This window comes from Mercenaria mercenaria, chromosome 1, assembly GCF_021730395.1.
Source record: "Mercenaria mercenaria strain notata chromosome 1, MADL_Memer_1, whole genome shotgun sequence".
NCBI lineage: Eukaryota > Metazoa > Mollusca > Bivalvia > Venerida > Veneridae > Mercenaria > Mercenaria mercenaria.
The window spans coordinates 93,511,944-93,531,221 of record NC_069361.1 but is presented as its reverse complement, the minus strand read 5'-3'; the positions used below and the strand labels follow the sequence as shown (position 1 = coordinate 93,531,221).

General features: G+C 37.6%; 1 protein-coding gene across 1 annotated transcript in view; it reads right to left on the bottom strand.

Moving 5' to 3' along the window:
- LOC123530115 (uncharacterized) overlaps window positions 1-19,278 on the bottom strand; it is a 379,601-nt gene that overhangs the window by 246,112 nt on the left and 114,211 nt on the right. The window contains exon 5 of the mRNA XM_053517535.1: window positions 16,161-16,208. Coding sequence (XP_053373510.1) covers window positions 16,161-16,208 — 48 coding nt within the window. The remainder of the gene's footprint in view (window positions 1-16,160; window positions 16,209-19,278) is intronic.

Below are 19,278 nucleotides of genomic sequence, written 5' to 3'. Positions count from 1 at the left end.
AAACATGACCAAGTTTCAAACTTGGCCTAGAGACCATCAAGACTAACATTCTGACCAAGTTTCATAAAGATTTGGCCACAAATGTGGCCTCTAGAGTGTTCACAAGGCAAATGTTGATACACGACGGACAACTGACGACAGACGACTGATGCCGACAGACGCCTGACAATGACCAGTCACAATAGCTCACCTTGAGCACTTTGTGCTCTGGTGAGCTAAAAATGTAAATGCTAATAAGAGGGTCATAATGACCCTGGATCCCTCACCTGACTAATATGAGCTACATGTTTCACGTGTCAAACTGATGTTAAAATAAAACAAGAGGACCATGATGGTCCTGAATTGCTCACCTGTTCCCACATGACCCAGTTTTGAGTATGACGTCGTTTCTTCTATTATTTGAAATAGTGACCCAGTTTTGAACTTTACCTAGATATCATCAAGATAAAAATTCTGACCAATTTTCAGGAAGATTCATTGAAAAATATGGCCTCTAGAGGGGTCACAAGGTTTTTCTATTATTTGACATATTGACCTAGTTTTCAAAGGTACGTGACCCTGTTTTCAAATTAATCTAGATATCATCAAGGTGAACATTCTCACTAATTTTCATGAAGATCTCTTGAAAATTATGGCCTCTAGAGAGGTCACAAGGTTTCACTATTTTTATACCTACTGGCCTAGCTTTTGGCGACACGTGACCCAGTTTCGAAACTGACCTAGATATCATCAAGTTGAACATTCAGACCAATTTTCATGAAGATCCATTGAAAAATATGGCCTCTAGAGAGGTCAAAAGATTTTTCTAATTTTAGACCTACTGACCTAGTTTTTGACCGCAGTTGACCCAGTTTCAAACTTGACCTATATATCATCAAGATAAACATTCAGACCAACTTTCATACAGATCCCATGAAAAATATGGCCGCTAGAGAGGTCACAACGTCTTTTCATTATTTGACCTACTGACCTAGTTTTTGAAGGCACGTGACCCACTTTAGAAACTGACCTAGATATCATCAAGATGAACATTCTGACCAATTTTCATGAAGATCCATTCACAAGTATGGCCTCTAGAGAGGTCACAAGGTTTTTCTATTTTTAAACCTACTGACCTAGTTTTTGACCGCACATAACCCTGTTTAGAATTCGACCTAGATATCATCAAGATGAACATTCAGACCAACTTTCATACAGATCCCATGAAAAATATGGCCTTTAGAGAGGTCACAAGGTTTTTCTGTTATTTGACCTACTGACCTAGTTTTTAAAGGCACGTGACCCACTTTTGAACTTGACCTAGATATTATCAAGATTAACACTCAGACCAATTTTCATACAGATCCCATGAAAAAATATAGCCTCTAGAGAGGTCACAAGGTTTTTCTATTATTTGACCTACTGACCTAGTTTTTGATGGCACGTGACCCACTTTCGAAATTCTCCAAGATATCATCAAGGTGAACATTCTGACCAATTTTCATGAAGATTTCATGAAATATATGGCCTCTAGAGAGGTCACAAGGTTTTTCTATTTTTAGACCTACTGACCTAGTTTTTGAAGGCACGTGACCCAGTTTCGAACTTGACCTAGATATCATCAAGATGAATGTTCTGACCAATTTTCATGAAGATCATGTGAAATATATGGCCTCTAGAGAGGTCACAAGGTTTTTCTATTTTTAGACCTACTGACCTAGTTTTTGACCGCAGGTGACCCAGTTTCGAACTTGACCTAGATATCATCAAGATGAACGTTCTGACCAATTTTCATGAAGATCCATTGAAAATTATGGCCTCTGGAGAGGTCACAAGGTTTTTCTATTTTTAGACCCACTGGTGACCCACTTTCGAACTTGACCTAGATATTGTCAAGATTAACATTCAGACCAATTTTCATACAGATCCCATGAAAAAATATAGCCTCTAGAGAGGTCACAAGGTTTTTCTATTATTTGACCTACTGACCTAGTTTTTGATGGCATGTGACCCACTTTCGAAATTCATCAAGATATCATCAAGGTGAACATTCTGACCAATTTTCATGAAGATCTCATGAAATATATGGCCTCTAGAGAGGTCACAAGGTTTTTCTATTTTTAGACCTACTGACCTAGTTTTTGATTGCACGTGACCCAGTTTCGAACCTGACCTAGATATCATCAAGATGAACTTTCTGACCAATTTTCATGAAGATCTTGTGAAATATATGGCCTCTAGAGAGGTCACAAGGTTTTTCTATTTTTAGACCTACTGACCTAGTTTTTGACCGCACGTGACCCAGTTTCGAACTTGACCTAGATATCATCAAGATGAACGTTCTGACCAATTTTCATGAAGATCTTGTGAAATATATGGCCTCTAGAGAGGTCACAAGGTTTTTCTATTTTTAGACCTACTGACCTAGTTTTTGATGGCACATGACCCAGTTTCGAACTTGACCTAGATATCATCAAGATAAACATTCTGACCAACTCTCATAAAGATCCCACAAAAAATGTGACCTCTAGAGTGGTCACAAGCAAAAGTTTACGCACGCATCGGACGCACGCACGCACGGACGACGGATGCTGCGTGATCACAAAAGCTCACCTTGTCACTATGTGACAGGTGAGCTAACAAGAGGGTCATGATGACCCTGAATCGCTCACCTGAGTATATTGAACCACATGTTTCAAATGGCAAACTGATGCTAAAATATTAGAAAGTAGATCAGTAGGTCACATTTATGGTCAATGAAAGCCAGTTTAAAGATTGGTGTGCAAAACTGTACATGTCATCCAAATTTCAAGGCTGGATCTTAAACTAGAGTGGTCACAAGCAAAAGTTTACGCATAGACACACAGACGACGTAGACCTACTGACCTAGTTTTTGACCACAGTTGACCCAATTTCAAACTAGACCTAGATATCATCAAGATGAATATTCAGACCAACTTTCATACAGATCCCATGAAAAATATCGCCTCTAGAGAGGTCACAAGGTTTTTCTATTATTTGACCTACTGACCTAGTTTTTAAAGGCATGTGACCCAGTTTCTAACTTGTGACCCAGTTTCTAACTTGAACTAGATATCATCAAAATAAACATTCTGATTAATTTTCATGAAGATCCATTGAAAGGTATGGACTCTAGAGAGATCACAACTTTTTTCTATTTTAAGACCTACTGCCCTAGTTTTTGACCGCACGTGACCCAGTTTCAAACTGACCTAGATATCATCAAGGTGAAAATTCTGACCAATTTTCATGAAGTTCCATTGAAAAATATGGCCTCTAGGGAGGTCACAAGGATTTTCTATTTTTAGACCTACTGACCTAGTTTTTGACTGCAGTTGAACCAGTTTCGAACATGACCTAGATATCATAAAGGTGAACATTCTGACCAATTTTTATGAAGATCCATTGAAAAATATGGCCTCTAGGGAGGTCACAAGGTTTTTCTAATTTAGACCTACTGACCTAGTTTTTGACAGCAGTTGACCCAGTTTCGAAACTGACCTATATATCATCAAGATGAATATTCAGACCAACTTTCATACAGACCCCATGATAAATATCGCCTCTAGAGAGGTCACAAGGCTTTTCTATTTTTAGCTCACCTGTCACGAAGTGACAAGGTGAGCTTTTGTGATCACGCAGTGCCCGTCGTCCGTCGTCTGTGCGTCCATCCGTGCGTAAACTTTTCCTTGTGACATCTCTAGAGGTCACATTTTTCATGGGATCTTTATGAAAATGGGTCAGAATGTTCATCTTCGTAAATTCTAGGTCAAGTTCGAAACTGGGTCACGTGCCGTCAAAAACTAGGTCAGTAGGTCTAAAAATAGAAAAACCTTGTGACCTCTCCAGAGGCCATAATTTTCAATGGATATTCATGAAAATTATTCAGAATGTTTACCTTGATGATATCTAGGTCAAGTTTGAAACTGGGTCACGTGCCTTCAAAAACTAGGTCAGTAGGTCTAAAAATAGAAAAACCTTGTGACCTCTTTAGAGGCCATATATTTCAAAAGATCTTCATTAAAGTTGGTCAGAACGTTCACCTTGATGATATCTAGGTCAAGTTCGAAACTGGGTCACGTGCCGTCAAAAACTAGGTCAGTAGGTCAAATAATAGAAAAACCTTGTGACCTCTCTAAAGGCCATATTTTTCATGGGATCTGTATGGAAGTTGGTCTGAATGTTCATCTTGATGATATCTAGGTCAAGTTTGAAACTGGGTCATGTGTGGTCAAAAACTAGGTCAGTAGGTCTAAAAATAGAAAAACCTTGTGACCTTTCTAGAGGCCATATATTTCATAAGATCTTCATGAAAATTGGTCAGAACGTTCACCTTGATGAGATCAAGGTCAAGTTCGAAACTGGGTCACGTGCCATCAAAAACTAGGTCAGGACAAATAATAGAAAAACCTTGTGACCTCTCTAAAGGCCATATTTTTCTCGGGATCTGTATGAAAGTTGGTCTGAATGTTCAACTTGATGATATGTAGGTCAAGTTCGAAACTGGGTCACGTGCCGTCAAAAACTAGGTCAGTAGGTCAAATAATAGAAAAACCTTGTGACCTCTCTAGAGGCCATATTTTCCATGGGATCTGTATGAAAGTTGGCCTGAATGTTCATTGTGATGATATCTAGGTCATGTTTGAAAGTGGTTCACGTGCCATCAAAAACTAGGTCAGTAGGTCAAATAATAGAAAAACCTTGTGACCTCTCTAAAGGCCATATTTTTTAATGGATCTTCATGAAAGTTGGTCTGAATGTTCATCTTGATGATATCTAGGTCAAGTTCGAAACAGGGTCATGTGCAGTCAAAAACTAGGTCAGTAGGTCTAAAAATAGAAAAACCTTGTGACCTCTCTAGAGGCCATACTTGTGAATGGATCTCCATAAAAATTGGTCAGAATGTTCATCTTGATGATATTTAGACCAAGTTCGAAAGTGGGTCACATGCCATCAAAAAGTAGGTCAGTAGGTCAAATAATGAAAAAACGTTGTGACCTCTCTAGAGGCCATATTTTTCATGGGATCTGTATGAAAGTTGGTCTGAATGTTTATCTTGATGATATCTAGGTCAAGTTTGAAACTGGGTCAACTGCGATCAAAAACTAGGTCAGTAGGTCTTGAAATAGAAAAACCTTGTGACCTCTCTAGAGGCCATACCCTTGAATGGATCTTCATGAAAATTGGTCAGAATGTTCAACTTGATGATATCTAGATCAAGTTTGTAACTGGGTCACGTGCCTTAAAAAACTAGGTCAATAGGTCAAATAATAGAAAAACCTTGTGACCTCTCTAGAGACCATATTTTTCAATGGATCTTCATGAAAATTGGTCAGAATTTTTATCTTGATAATATTTAGGTCAAGTTCAAAACTGGGTCAGATGAGCTCAAAAACTAGGTCACTATGCCAAATAATAGAAAAAACGACGTCATACTCAAAACTGGATCATGTGGGAAGAGGTGAGCGATTCAGGACCATCATGGTCCTCTTGTTAGACCTACTGACCTAGTTTTTGACAGCACGTGACCCAGTTTGTAACTTGACCTAGATGTCATCAAGGTGAACATTCAGACTAATTTTCATGAAGATCCATTGAAAAATATGGCCTCTAGAGAGGTCAAAAGGTTTTTCTATTTTTAGACCTACTGACCTAGTTTTTGATCGCACGTGATCCAGTTTCGAGTTTGACCTAGATATCATCAAGTTGAACATTCTGACCAATTTCCATGAAGATCCATTGAAAGATATGGCCTCTAGAGAGGTCACAACGTTTTTCTATTTTTAGACCTACTGACCTAGTTTTTGACTGCAGTTGACCCAGTTTCGAAATTGACCTAGATATCTTCAAGGTAAACGTTCTGACAAACTTTCATAAAGATCCCATGAAAAATGTGACCTCTCTAGAGACCATATTTTTCAATGGATCTTCATGAAAATTGGTCAGAATTTTTATCTTGATAATATCTAGGTCAAGTTCAAAACTGGGTCAGATGAGCTCATAAACTAGGTCACTATGTCAAATAATAGAAAAAACGTCATACTCAAAACTGGATCATGTGGGAAGAGGTGAGCGATTCAGGACCATCATGGTCCTCTTGTTAGACCTACTGACCTAGTTTTGGACAGCACGTGACCCAGTTTCGAACTTGACCTAGATGTCATCAAGGTGAACATTCAGACTAATTTTCATGAAGATCCATTGAAAAATATGGCCTCTAGAGAGGTCAAAAGGTTTTTCTATTTTTAGACCTACTGACCTAGTTTTTGATCGCACGTGATCCAGTTTCGAATTTGACCTAGATATCATCAAGTTGAACATTCTGACCACTTTCCATGAAGATCCATTGAAAGATATGGCCTCTAGAGAGGTCACAACGTTTTTCTATTTTTAGACCTACTGACCTAGTTTTTGACTGCAGTTGACCCAGTTTCGAAATTGACCTAGATATCTTCAAGGTTAACATTCTGACAAACTTTCATAAAGATCCCATGAAAAATGTGACCTCTAGAGTGGTCACAAGCAAAAGTTTACGGACGGACGACGGATGCCACGCGATCACAAAAGCTCATCTTGTCACTTTGTGACAGGTGAGCTAACAAGAGTGCCAGGATGGCCCTAGGTGGCTCACCTGAGAAACACATCATAACAGTGTAAACATATTTGACCCAGTGGAAACATATTCTAGCCAATTTTCAGTAAGATTGGACCAAAAATGAGGTCTCTTGAGTTTAAACAAGTATTTACTTTCATATGACCTAGTGACCTACTTTTTTTACCCTAGATGATCCATATTCAAACTTTGCCTAGATTTCATAAAGGCAATCATTCTGACCAAATTTCATGAAGGTCAATTGAAAAATACAGCCTCTATCGCATACGCAAGGTTTTTCTTTGATCTGACCTAGTAACCTACTTTATAATCCCAGATGACCCATATTCAAACTCGACCTACATTTCATCAAGGCAATCATTCTGACCAAATTTAATAAAGATCAATAGATAAATACAGCTTTTATCGCATACACAATGTTTTCCTTTGATTAGACCTAGTGACCTAGTTTTGACCCAAGATGACACATATTCTAGCTCGACCTAGATTTCATCAAGGCAATCATTCTGACCAAATTTCATGAAGATCAATTGAAAAATACACCCTCTATTGCATACACAAGGTTTTTTTCTTTGATTTGACCTATTGACCTACTTTTTAACTCCAGCTGACCCATATTCAGACTCTACCTAGAATTCATCAAGGCAATGATTCTGACTAAATTCCATCAAGATCAATTGAAAAATACAGCCTCTATCACATACACAAGGTTTTTCTTTGATTTGATCTAGTGATCTGGCAGCTATGTTTTTTAACGAATAAAAATATTTGAAATTTTTTTTGTAGAAGGTCACACAAGGACCAATTGTGTGAAATTATTTCAAAATTGTGTTAACAGTTTAATACAAGAAGAATTTCTACTATATATACATATAGGGAAAAGTGACCACGCCCCCTGGCAGTCAAGTTCTTTGACAAATCAGAATAATTTGAATAATCTTGGTAAAGTGTCCCACAAGGACCATTTGTGTAAAATTATTTTAAAATCGGGCCAGCAGTTTCTCATAAGAAGATTTTTAATGTTTCCACTATATACATATAGGGAAGAGTAACCTCTAACGCCTATGTTCTTTGACAAATCAAAATAATCTGAATAATCTTGGTAGTGTCACACCAGGACCATTTGTGTAAAATTATCTAACAACAGGGCCATGAAGGCCCTGTATCACTCACCTGACCTACTGACCTAAAGATCATAAAGATTAACATTCTGACCAAGTTTCATTAAGATATGGTCATAAATATGGCCTCAGGAGTGTTAACTAGCTTTTCCTTTGATTTGACCTGGTGACTTAATTTTTGACCCCACATAACCCAAATCCGAACTTGATCTAAAGATCATCAAGATTAACATTCTGACTAAGTTTCATGAAGATACAGTCATAAATGTGGCCTCTAGAGTGTTAACAAGCTTTTTCCATTGATTTGACCTAGTGACCTAGTTTTTCACCCCAACTGACCCAGATTTAAATTTGGACTAGTGATCATCAAGATTAACATTCTGACCAAGTTTCATTAAGATATGGTCATAAATGTGGCCTCAGGAGTGTTAACTAGCTTTTCCTTTGATTTGACCTGGTGACCTAGTTTTTGACCCCGCATGATCTATACTTGAACTTGACCTAAAGATCATCAAGATTAACAATCTGACTAAGTTTCATAAAGATAAAGTCATAAATGTGGCCTCTAGAGTGTTAACAAGCTTTTCCTTTGATTTGACCTAGTTTCCCATGCGAAAAAGGAACAGGAAATCCTGGGATTATCCCAGGAAGTCCCAGGACTATCCTGGGATAATGTCCTGAAAATATCTCGGGAAATCCTGGGATAGTCCTGGGACTTTTCACGCCGTTAAATGGGAATGGGACAATCCCAGGATTTTCCTGTGAACAGGAAAAAAACAGGACACTGGAACACCAAGAAATCTATGCTGTCCTGCTATCCTGAAAATCCCAGGAATGTCCTGGGATTTCCTGATGTCAGAAAAAAAGTATATATTGTCCTGTTCTCAGGAAGTCCCAGGAATGTCTTGAGAATTCTTGAAGTCAGGATTCCCAGGACAATTGTCCTGTCCTAGGAAATCCCAGGAATTCCTGATGTCAGGAAATTTCAGGAGAATTGTCCTGTCTTCAGGAAATCCCAGGAATTCCTGTTGTCAGGAAATCTCAGGACAATTGTCCTGTCTTCAGGAAATCCCAGGAATTCCTGATGTCAGGAAATTTCAGAATTGTCCTGTCTTCAGGAAATCCCAGGAATTCCTGTTGTCAGGAAATCTCAGGACAACTGTCCTGTCTTCAGGAAAGTTTCCAGAACATGTAACTGAATACCTTGTAAACATGATTTGAAATTCTCTTTGGCGGGAAATACAGTTAACAAATTGAATGAATGTTAAATTTCAATTGTATTTACAGTAAGAATAATAATTAAGGATTATCATTTCCAGATATTAAAAATATTTTCTAGTTAAAAAGTATACATCATGTACATTGAAACATACAACCTGTCATAGCAGAAATATCAATTTATCAGTTCAAATAAAATTATGTGCATACATGGCAAAAACACTAGGTGTAATATTTAGTCTAGAAACATCAAATTATGAGCTTCATATTGAGCAAAAAGCTCTTATCATTCTATGATCTGTTTACTTTTAAGAGTGAAACTGCCTTTGATCAAACATGTACAGATAATCTAAACAGTACTAACATATTTCACTCTTACCACTCTTTAACGCTCTGATTGATTTTAAAGAAAAATACTTTTCTAAATAACTTACTGGTATTGTTTTGTAAAATCATTAAATGAAGGTATATATTTAGTATTATTTCTGAAAGTTTAATACAGAAATAATTTGCTAACATACCACAAATATAGAATATATTCCTGTTACTCCTACAACACCACAGCACAAGTGCTTAATGATGCAGTTTCTCCGAAAACATGGGTCTTCAACACCAGGATGTAATTAACTTACTAGACCATTACAAGATCATGTTTCACATTAATTACCATCTTTCAATCTGTATCTTTTAGAAAAAGTCCTGTCTTTTTCCTGTGAACAGGACAATTTACATCAAAAGTCCTGTCCTTTTCCTGAGAACAGGACAATTTCTATCAAAAATCCTGTCTTTTAGTGTTAAAGTCCTGTTTTCAAATCTTTTATGCAGCCTTGCTAAAAGAATCTCAGGATATCCCAGGATAATCCTGGGATTTCCTGAGAACAGGAAAATATTTCTGCACGGGTTTTCACCCCACCTGACCCAGATCTGAATCTGATCTATAGATCATCAAGATTAACATTCTGACCAAGTTTCATTTAGATACGGTCATAAATGTGGCCTCTGGAGTGTTAACTAGTTTTTCCTTTGATTTGACCTGGTGACCTAGTTTTTGACCGTACATGACCCAGATTCAAACTGGACCTTAAGATCATAAGATTAACATTCTGACAAAGTTTCATGAAGATATATTTATAAATGGGGTCTCTACAGTGTTAACAAGCTTTTCCTTTGATCTGACCTGGTGACCTAGTTTTTGACCCCAGATGACCCAATAGCGAACTCGTCCAAGATTTTATTGAGGGTAACATTCTGACCAAGTTTCATGAAGATTGGTCAAAATTGTGACCTCTAGAGTGTTAACAAGCTTTTCCTTTGATTTGACCTTGTGACCTAGTTTTTGACCCCAGATGACCCAATATCAAACTCGTCCAAGATTTTATTGAGGGTAACATTTTGACCAAGTTTCATTAAGATTGGGCCAAAATTGTGACCTCTAGAGTGTTAACAAGCTTTTCCTTTGATTTGACCTGGTGACCTAGTTTTTGAACCCAGATGACCCAATATCGAACTCGTCCAAGATTTTATTGAGGGTAACATTCTGACCAAGTTTCATTAAGATTGGGCCAAAATTGTGACCTCTAGAGTGTTAACAGTCAAATTGTTGACGACGAACGGACAACGGACGACGACGACAAGAAGATTTTTTTTAATTTCCACTATATACATATAAGGAAAAGTGACCATGTTTTTTGACAAATCAGAATAATTTAAACAATCTTGGTAGAAGGTCACACAATGACGATTTGTGTAAAATTATTATAAAATCGGGCCAACAGTTTCACACAAGGAAATTTTTTCAAAACTTTTTCACTATAAACATACAGGAAAAAGTGACCACACCCTCTGGCAGCCATGTCTTTTGACAAATCAAAATAATTTGAACAATCTTGGTATAGGGTCACACAATAACCATTTGTGTAAAATTATTTCAAAATTGGACAATCGGTTTAGGCGGAGATGTTGTTTGAATTTTTTTCTATTTTTAGCTCTAGCAGCCCCTTTGTGCAACCAAGCGGAACCATTTGAACAACTTTGGTAGAGAACTGCCCAAGGAACATCATGGCTAAGTTTCATCAAAATCCATTCAATGGTTTTGGAGGAGATGTCAACTTTAAACACAATTGTTGATGAAGGATGACTTGACAGAGGCACGTACGGACGGACGGAAGACAGACACAGCATGATCACAATAGCTCACCATGAGCACTTTGTGCTTAGGTGAGGTAAAAATTTAGGAACAGAAATAGTCTGATTAATATTTTATGATCATAATAATGTTATATATTTCACAGGAAATTTCTTACATGATTCTAAACTGGTTCCGTGATATCAATTTCTTTCCAGAATATAATATTATGTAAAGCTCAATGTGCTTATTGTAAAATTTTGCAGCATTTTTGCATTTGCCCAGCCTGCAGTTTTTATGATACCCTGCAGAGGAACTCCTTTTTGTTGTGGCAGCCCTTGCCCTATGAGGCTTGTCATTATTTCAAATAAATCTAATATAGCTCCTTTCAGTTCTGCATCCTCTGACTTTTGAACTAGTCCCATGACCTTGATGATCGGGACTAAGGCTGCAGCTAATGTTTGCACTGTTTACTGAAACACAAATTCTTGAGATTTTGTGGTGCTCCGCCATTGCCGCCATAGTTGTTAATCAACCTTAGGTACTTTGAGATTGTCAATATTGGCAGGTCTTTTGTGTTTCTCTAATAATGCCATCATTTTCTCCTCCCTTACATCTCCTCTGGGGGTATTGTTTACAACTTTGGCTAAGTTCTCCTCTAGTTTTCTCTGAAATGCTCTCTAGGTAATCTTCCTCATTTTCTTTGTTTGAAGAATTTTTAAATTCTTCAAACTCATCGTCCATGTTCACGACCTGATCATGCTGGCAATCACCTTCACTTTGACTATCATTTGCCTGCACCAATTTTGTTGAAGGTGGTTCATTTTTGTCAAAGCTTTTCTTTACAAGCATTTCACTTTTTCTTGTTATGACGAAAATGTCTTATTCATTGCCCTCATATGTTTTTAGCTACTTTCTAAATTTGACCATCTGTTTCTCAAATGTAGCCTGAATCTTATCTAATTTTCTTAGGACTTTTTATGTGTTTGGTTAATTACTGTGCCAGTTTTTTAATTGTAATATGATAACAAAGTATAAACTCTTCAACAAAGCTTGTATGCCACTCACATTATATGAACTTGTACATTATTGTAAACAATACACCTTTTGTATGTAATAAGCATAATTAAGTAGTCACTATCTTTTATATTTTTTTTTTGTGCTTAATGTCATACTGACACACAAGATAATATGGCAACTTTCCAGTTTTTATGGTGGACAAAGACCAGAGATGACCCTCTATGCATTACTTCATCACAAGCAGGCACCCAAGTAGAACCACTGACCTTCAGTAAGCCAGCTGGATGGTTTCCTCACATGAAAAAGAGGTCACTTTCAGTCAGTCTCTTCAATGACCACTAAAAAGGTTAGACTTTAACTTACTTGTAAATTGTTTCTGAAGGAGAACAATAAGGAAGACTGAGCAAGCCTCAGCTGTGCCTTCCTCCATAAACAAATGAACGAAGTATTGCCATGCAATACAAATTTCTCTACTGCAGTATAACATAATGCACTGATATCTGTCATTGATATATAAACAAAATATTCTACTATATACAATATATACAATATGTTATATAAAACACTTGGATTAAAATTTGCACATAATTATAAAAACCTACAGTTGTTTTAACATGGAATTTTTGGACTACCATGCAAGTTATTTATAGCAACAACAAAGAATACCACAGAAAAGTGGTCTCGATTTTTCCCTACGGCCAGAAATTAAAATAAAATCTATTTTAAGTAAAACAAAGAGACGTAATTCTAAAATCAAGGGTGCTTCATGGTGATGAACATTTGTGCCAAGTTACATCAAAATCTCTCCATGCATGAAGAAGAAATGCTCTGGACAAGTCATTCTTGAATTTGACCTTTGACCTCTATGTGTGACCTTGACCATAGATCTAGGGACCTGGTTCTTGCGCATGAAAATCCATATCGTAATGGTGAACATTTGTGCCAAGTTACATCAAAATCCCTCCATGCATGAAGAAGAAATGATCTGGACAAAGTCATTCTTGTATCTGACCTTTGGCCTCTAAGTGTAACCTTGACCGTAGACCTAGGGACCTGGTTCTTGCGCATGACACTCCATCTCATGGTGGTGAACATTTGTGCCAGTAATATTAAAATCTTTTTAAGGATTGTTGAGTTAGAGACTGGACAGGATAAAAGGATAAAAGCCGTGTTGGCCCTTGACTTCCGAGTATGACCTTGACCTTGCAGCTAAGGGCCCGGGTTTTGCGCATGACATGTTGCCTCATCCAGGGGAAAATTTGTGCAAACTGATATTTAAATTCTGTTTTGCATGATAAAGTTATAGACCAGACAGGAAAATAATCCTTTTGACCTTTGATCTCCAAGTGTGACCTTGATCTTTAAGATAGGGTTCTGGGTGTTGCGCTTGACAAGTCTTCTCATCATGGGGAACATTTATGCCAAGAAATATTGAATTCCCTTGATGGATGACAGAGTTCTGGACCGGACAGGAAAAAACCCTGCTGACCTTTGACCTCCAATTGTGACCTTGTCCTTTGAGCTAGATGTCCGTATTTTGTGCAAGACATGTTGTCTAATCATGGGGAACATTTATGCCAAGTAATACTAAAATCCCTTCATGGATGGTACAGTTATGGTCAGGAAAGGAAAAAAGCCCTGCTGACCTTTGACCTCCAATTGTGACCTTGACCTATAAGCAAGGGATCTGGGATTTGTGCATGACACCTCATCTCATCATGGAAAACATTTGTGCCAAGTGATATTAAAATCCCTTCGAGAATAGTTATGGACCGGACAAGAAACAGACCCTGTTCATGCCATGTTATCATTTGACTGCAGTGTGACCTTGACCTTTGAGCTAGGTCTGAAAGTTGTGCATGACACATTGTCTTATTATAAGGTACATTTGTGCCAAGTAATATTAAAATCCCTTCATGGATGACAGAGATATGGACCGGACATGAAATAGCGGACGGATGGACGGAATGATGGAATGACGGACGGACGGAAAAGCGCATTCCTATAGTCCCCGAAACTGGTTTTCAACCAGTAGGGGACAAATAAAGTTAATATTAACAAGAAGACCATGATGGTCCTGAATCGCTCACCTCTTCCCACATGACCAAGTTTTGAGTATGACGTCGTTTTTTCTATTATTTGACATAGTGACCTAGTTTTTGAGCTCATGTGACCCAGTTTTGAACTTGACCTAGATATTATCAAGATAAAAATTCTGATCAATTTTCATGAAGATCCATTGAAAAATATGGTCTCTAGAGAGGTCACAAGGTTTTTCTATTATTTGACCTATTGACCTAGTTTTCGAAGGTACGTGACCCTGTTTTGAACTTATCTAGATATCATCAAGGTGAACATTCTCACTAATTTTCATGAAGATCTCATGAAAAATATGGCCTCTAGAGAGGTCACAAGGTTTTTTTATTATTTGACCTACTGACCTAGATTTTTAAGGCACGTGACCCAGTTTCAAAATTGACCTAGATATCATCAAGGTGAACATTCTGACCAATTTTCATGAAGATCCATTCAAGGGTATGGCCTCTAGAGAGGTCACAAGGTTTTTCTGTTTTTAGACCTACTGACCTAGTTTTTGATCGCAGTTGACCCAGTTTCAAACTTGACCTATATATCATCAAGATACACATTCAGACCAATTTTCAGACAGATCCCATGAAAAATATGGCCTCTAGAGAGGTCACAACGTTTTTTCATTATTTGACCTACTGACCTACTTTTTGATGGCACATGACCCACTTTCAAATTTGACCTAGATATCATAAAGAGGAACATTCTGACCAATTTTTATGAAGATCCATTCATAAGTATGGCCTCTAGAGAGGTCACAAGGTTTTTCTATTATTTGACCTACTGACCTAGTTTTTAATGGCACGTGACCCACTTTCGAGCTTGACCTAGATATCATCAAGGTGAACATTCTGCCCAATTTTCATGAAGATCTCATGAAATATATGGCCTCTAGAGAGGTCACAAGGTTTTTCTATTTTTAGACCTAATGACCTAGTTTTGATCGCACGTGACCCAGTTTCAAACTTGACCTAGATATCATCAAGATGAACATTCAGACCAAATTTCATACAGATCCCATGAAAAATATGGCCTCTAGAGAGGTCACAAGGTTTTTCTATTATTTGACCTACTGACCTAGTTTTCTATAGAACGTGACCCACTTTCAAACTTGACCTAGATATCATCAAGGTGAACATTCTGACCAATTTTCATGAAGATCTCATGAAATATATGGCCTCTAGGGAGGTCACAAGGTTTTTCTATTTTTAGACCTACTGACCTAGTTTTTGATCGCACGTGACCCAGTTTCGAACTTGATCTAGATATCATCAAGATGAACATTCAGACCAACTTTCATACAGATCCCATGAAAAATATGGCCTTTAGAGAGGTCACAAGGTTTTTCTATTATTTGACCTACTGACCTAGTTTTTAAAGCAACGTGACCCACTTTCGAACTTGACCTAGATATTATCAAGGTGAACATTCTGACCAATTTTCATGAAGATCTTATGAAAAATATGGCCTCTAGAGAGGTCACAAGGTTTTTCTATTTTTAGACCTACTGACCTAGTTTTTGATGGCACGTGACCCAGTTTCGAACTTGACCTAGATATCATCAAGGTGAACATTCTGACCAATTTTCATGAAGATCTTGTGAAATATATGGCCACTAGAGAGGTCACAAGGTTTTTCTATTTTTAGACCTACTGACCTAGTTTTTGATAGCACGTGACCCAGTTTCGAACTTGACCTAGATATCATCAAGATGAACATTCTGACCAACTTTCATAAAGATCCCATGAAAAATGTGAGCTCTAGAGTGGTCACAAGCAAATGTTTACGGACGCACGGACGGACGCACGGACGGACGACGGACACCGCGCGATCACAAAAGCTCACCTTGTCACTTTGTGACAGGTGAGCTAAAAATAGTTTGTAATGAGAAGTGCAAACATTCAGAATGACTGGTAGATAGTATGTAACATTAGCCACTTTCATATCTAATGTGTTCCCCAGAATCAATACTTACAACCTCCTAGGCCATATCCAACGTAAGTAAGAGTTCTATCTGGCGAACCTGGAAAAAACAGGAGAATCTTGTTATAAATCATTCAAATGCAGGAACCATAGCAAAATGATTTGTTTGTTTGTTTTGGGTTTAACGCCGTTTTTCAACAGTATTTCAGTCATGTAACGGCGGGCAGTTAACCTAACCAGTGTTCCTGTTTTCTGTACCAGTACAAACCTGTTCTCCGCAAGTACCTGCCAACTTCCCCACATGAATTACCAGAGGTGAAGGACGAATGATGTCAGACACAATGTCTTTTATCAAATCGTCATGGAGAACATATGCCCCGCCCGGGGATCAAACTCGTGACCCCGCGATCCGTAGACCAACGCTCTCCCTACTGAGCTTAGCCGGCAGGTTATAGCAACAAGAGCTGTCAGTGGACAGCGTGCTCGACTATTCTCAGTGCTTGATAGTATAATATTTATAAACTTTAACATTACTATAAGCATATTCTAAGTCGAAAAGGGGAAAGGGGCCATAATTCAGTCAAAATGCTTGATAGAGTTGCCTCCTCTTTTTTACAGACTGGGGTCATGATGGTAAATAAGTATGCAAAATATGAAAAATATTCATGGAAGGTTTGAAAAAAAATCTAAAATAAGGAATGAAAAAAAACAAGCAAATTCGATGAATTGGTATCCCCCGCCGAAAGGGTTTGTGGTGAGGAAGGGCAAAAAGATATATCCGGCAAAAAGTTAAGGATGTTAATAAGAAGCAAATAATTTCATTAGTCAAAATCAATTTAACAGAAAACAAATGTTTAATTAAAGAGTACACAATAAATGTATGATACTTTGATCCGGACTAAAGAATTTATTTTGAATGGGATATGCTTACTGTAATAAGCTTAGCTTTTAAAATTAAATGCAGTTAATTGAAATGTGAGCTTGAAGTTTAACTGGAATGAAATATTGTCTTTGAGTGGTTTGGCACCAGGTGTTGCTGTTTTGCATGTACATTTGAACTTAAAAGATCAGATGTCCTTAAGAGAACACAGATAAGATATCTTGAACATGGCTGAGGGCAAGGTTTGTGCAGTCACAACTTAACATGTTGAAGGTTTGAACATTTAAAAAAAAAAAAAAAAGGAATGGAAATATATATATCTATATATAGATATATGTATATATTTATTTTTTTAGGGGGTGGGAGTGCAGGGGAATGGGAGAGGAAACAAATTTCACATGCTGATTATAAATATTGATTGAAAATTAAAAATGAAAAAAAAAAAAAAAAAAGGTAAAAGGGTCAAGTTGGAGGGGGGTTGGGGGGGGGGACAGAGGATGCATGATCAGTGGTGGGCATGACTGGGTGGAGAAGTGAGGTGGGGGAATAGTACAACTTGGAAGGTTTGAAAAAAATCTAAAATAAGAAATGAAAAAAAAAAAAAAATTTGGGAGAGGGGGGGGGGAGTGGGGTTGGGAGGGGGAGGGGGTGTGACCAGGCAAGTGGGTGACCAGGTGTGGGTGTCGCGCAACTTCACATGTTTATAATAAATGTTCACAGAAAAGAATGAAAGAAATTTAATGAAATTCTGCCAAATGGTAAGTTTGTTATGTACAAATTGTGGATTTTTAGACATTAAAGGGCAATAACTCTGAAGTTACAAAAGAAATCCAGACAAAATTGTCTGTGCACAACCACATCATAGTGCTCTAAATTCTGTTAAAGTTTCATAGTTCTAGGTCAAATATATCAAAAGTTATGATGCAGAAATTGCCATGTCTATAGTACCCTATATAGTTAACACTAGAAACTTCTAAGGGCCATAACCCTGGTTACTTGGGCAATCTGTCTGAAACTTGATGGGCCCCATAACCTCATAGTGGTGAACATGTATATGAAGTTTGTTTGAAAAAAATCTAAAATAAGGAATGAATTTTTTTTATTTTTTGGGGGGGTGGGGGGGGGGTGTCGGGGGATAGGGGGGGAGGTGTGTGATCAAGGTAAGGGGTGGACCAGGGTGTGGGTACACAACTTCACATGTTTACAATAAATGTTCATGGAAAAGAATGAAAGAAATTTAATGAAATTCTACAAAATGGTAAGTTTGTTATGTACAAATATGTGGATTTTTATACAATTAAAGGGCAATAACTCTTAATTTACAAATAAATCCAAATGAAATTGTGTGTACACAACCACATTATGGTGATCTAAATTCTGTTTAAAGTTTCATAGTTCTAGGTCAAATATATCAAAAGTTATGATGCAGAAATTGCCATATTTATAGTACCCTATATAGTTAACACTAGAAACTTCTAAGGGCCATAACTCTGGTGTTACTTGGGCAATCTGACTGAAACTTGACGGGCCGCAAGAACTCATTGTGGTGAACATGTATATGAAGTTTTAAATAAATATTCCCAACCATTTCCTAGATATGGCTCCGGACGGAAGGACGGACGGACGGACGGACGGACAACGCCAAAACTATATCCCTCCGACTTTCGTCGGGGGATAAAAATGGGGGGGAGGGGAAGGGTTGTGACCAAGGCAAGTGGGTTACCAGGTGTGAGTGCGCAACTTCACATGTTTATAATTAATGTTCATAGAAAAGAATGAAAGAAATTTAATGAAATTCTGCCAAATGGTAAGTTTGTTATGTACAAATATGTGCATTTTTAGACAATTAAAGGGCAATAACTCTGAAGTTACAAAAGAAATCCCTACAAAATTGTGTGTGCACAACCACATTATAGTGCTCAAAATTCTGTTTAAGTTTCATAGTTCAAGGTCGAATATATCAAAAGTTATGTTGCAGAAATTGCCATATCTATAGATCTATAAGTACCCTATATAGTTAACACTAGAAACTTCTAAGGGCCATAACTCTGGTGTTACTAGGGCAATCTGACTGAAACTTGATGGGCCCCATAACCTCATAGTGGTGAACATGTATATGAAGTTTGTTTGAAAAAAATCTAAAATAAGCAATGATATTTTTTTTTTTTTGGAGGGGGGGGGGGGGGGGGGGGGGGGGGGGGTGTGATCAAGGTAAGGGGGTGACCAGGTGTGGGTACACAACTTCACATGTTTACAATAAATGTTCATGGAAAAGAATGAAAGAAATTTA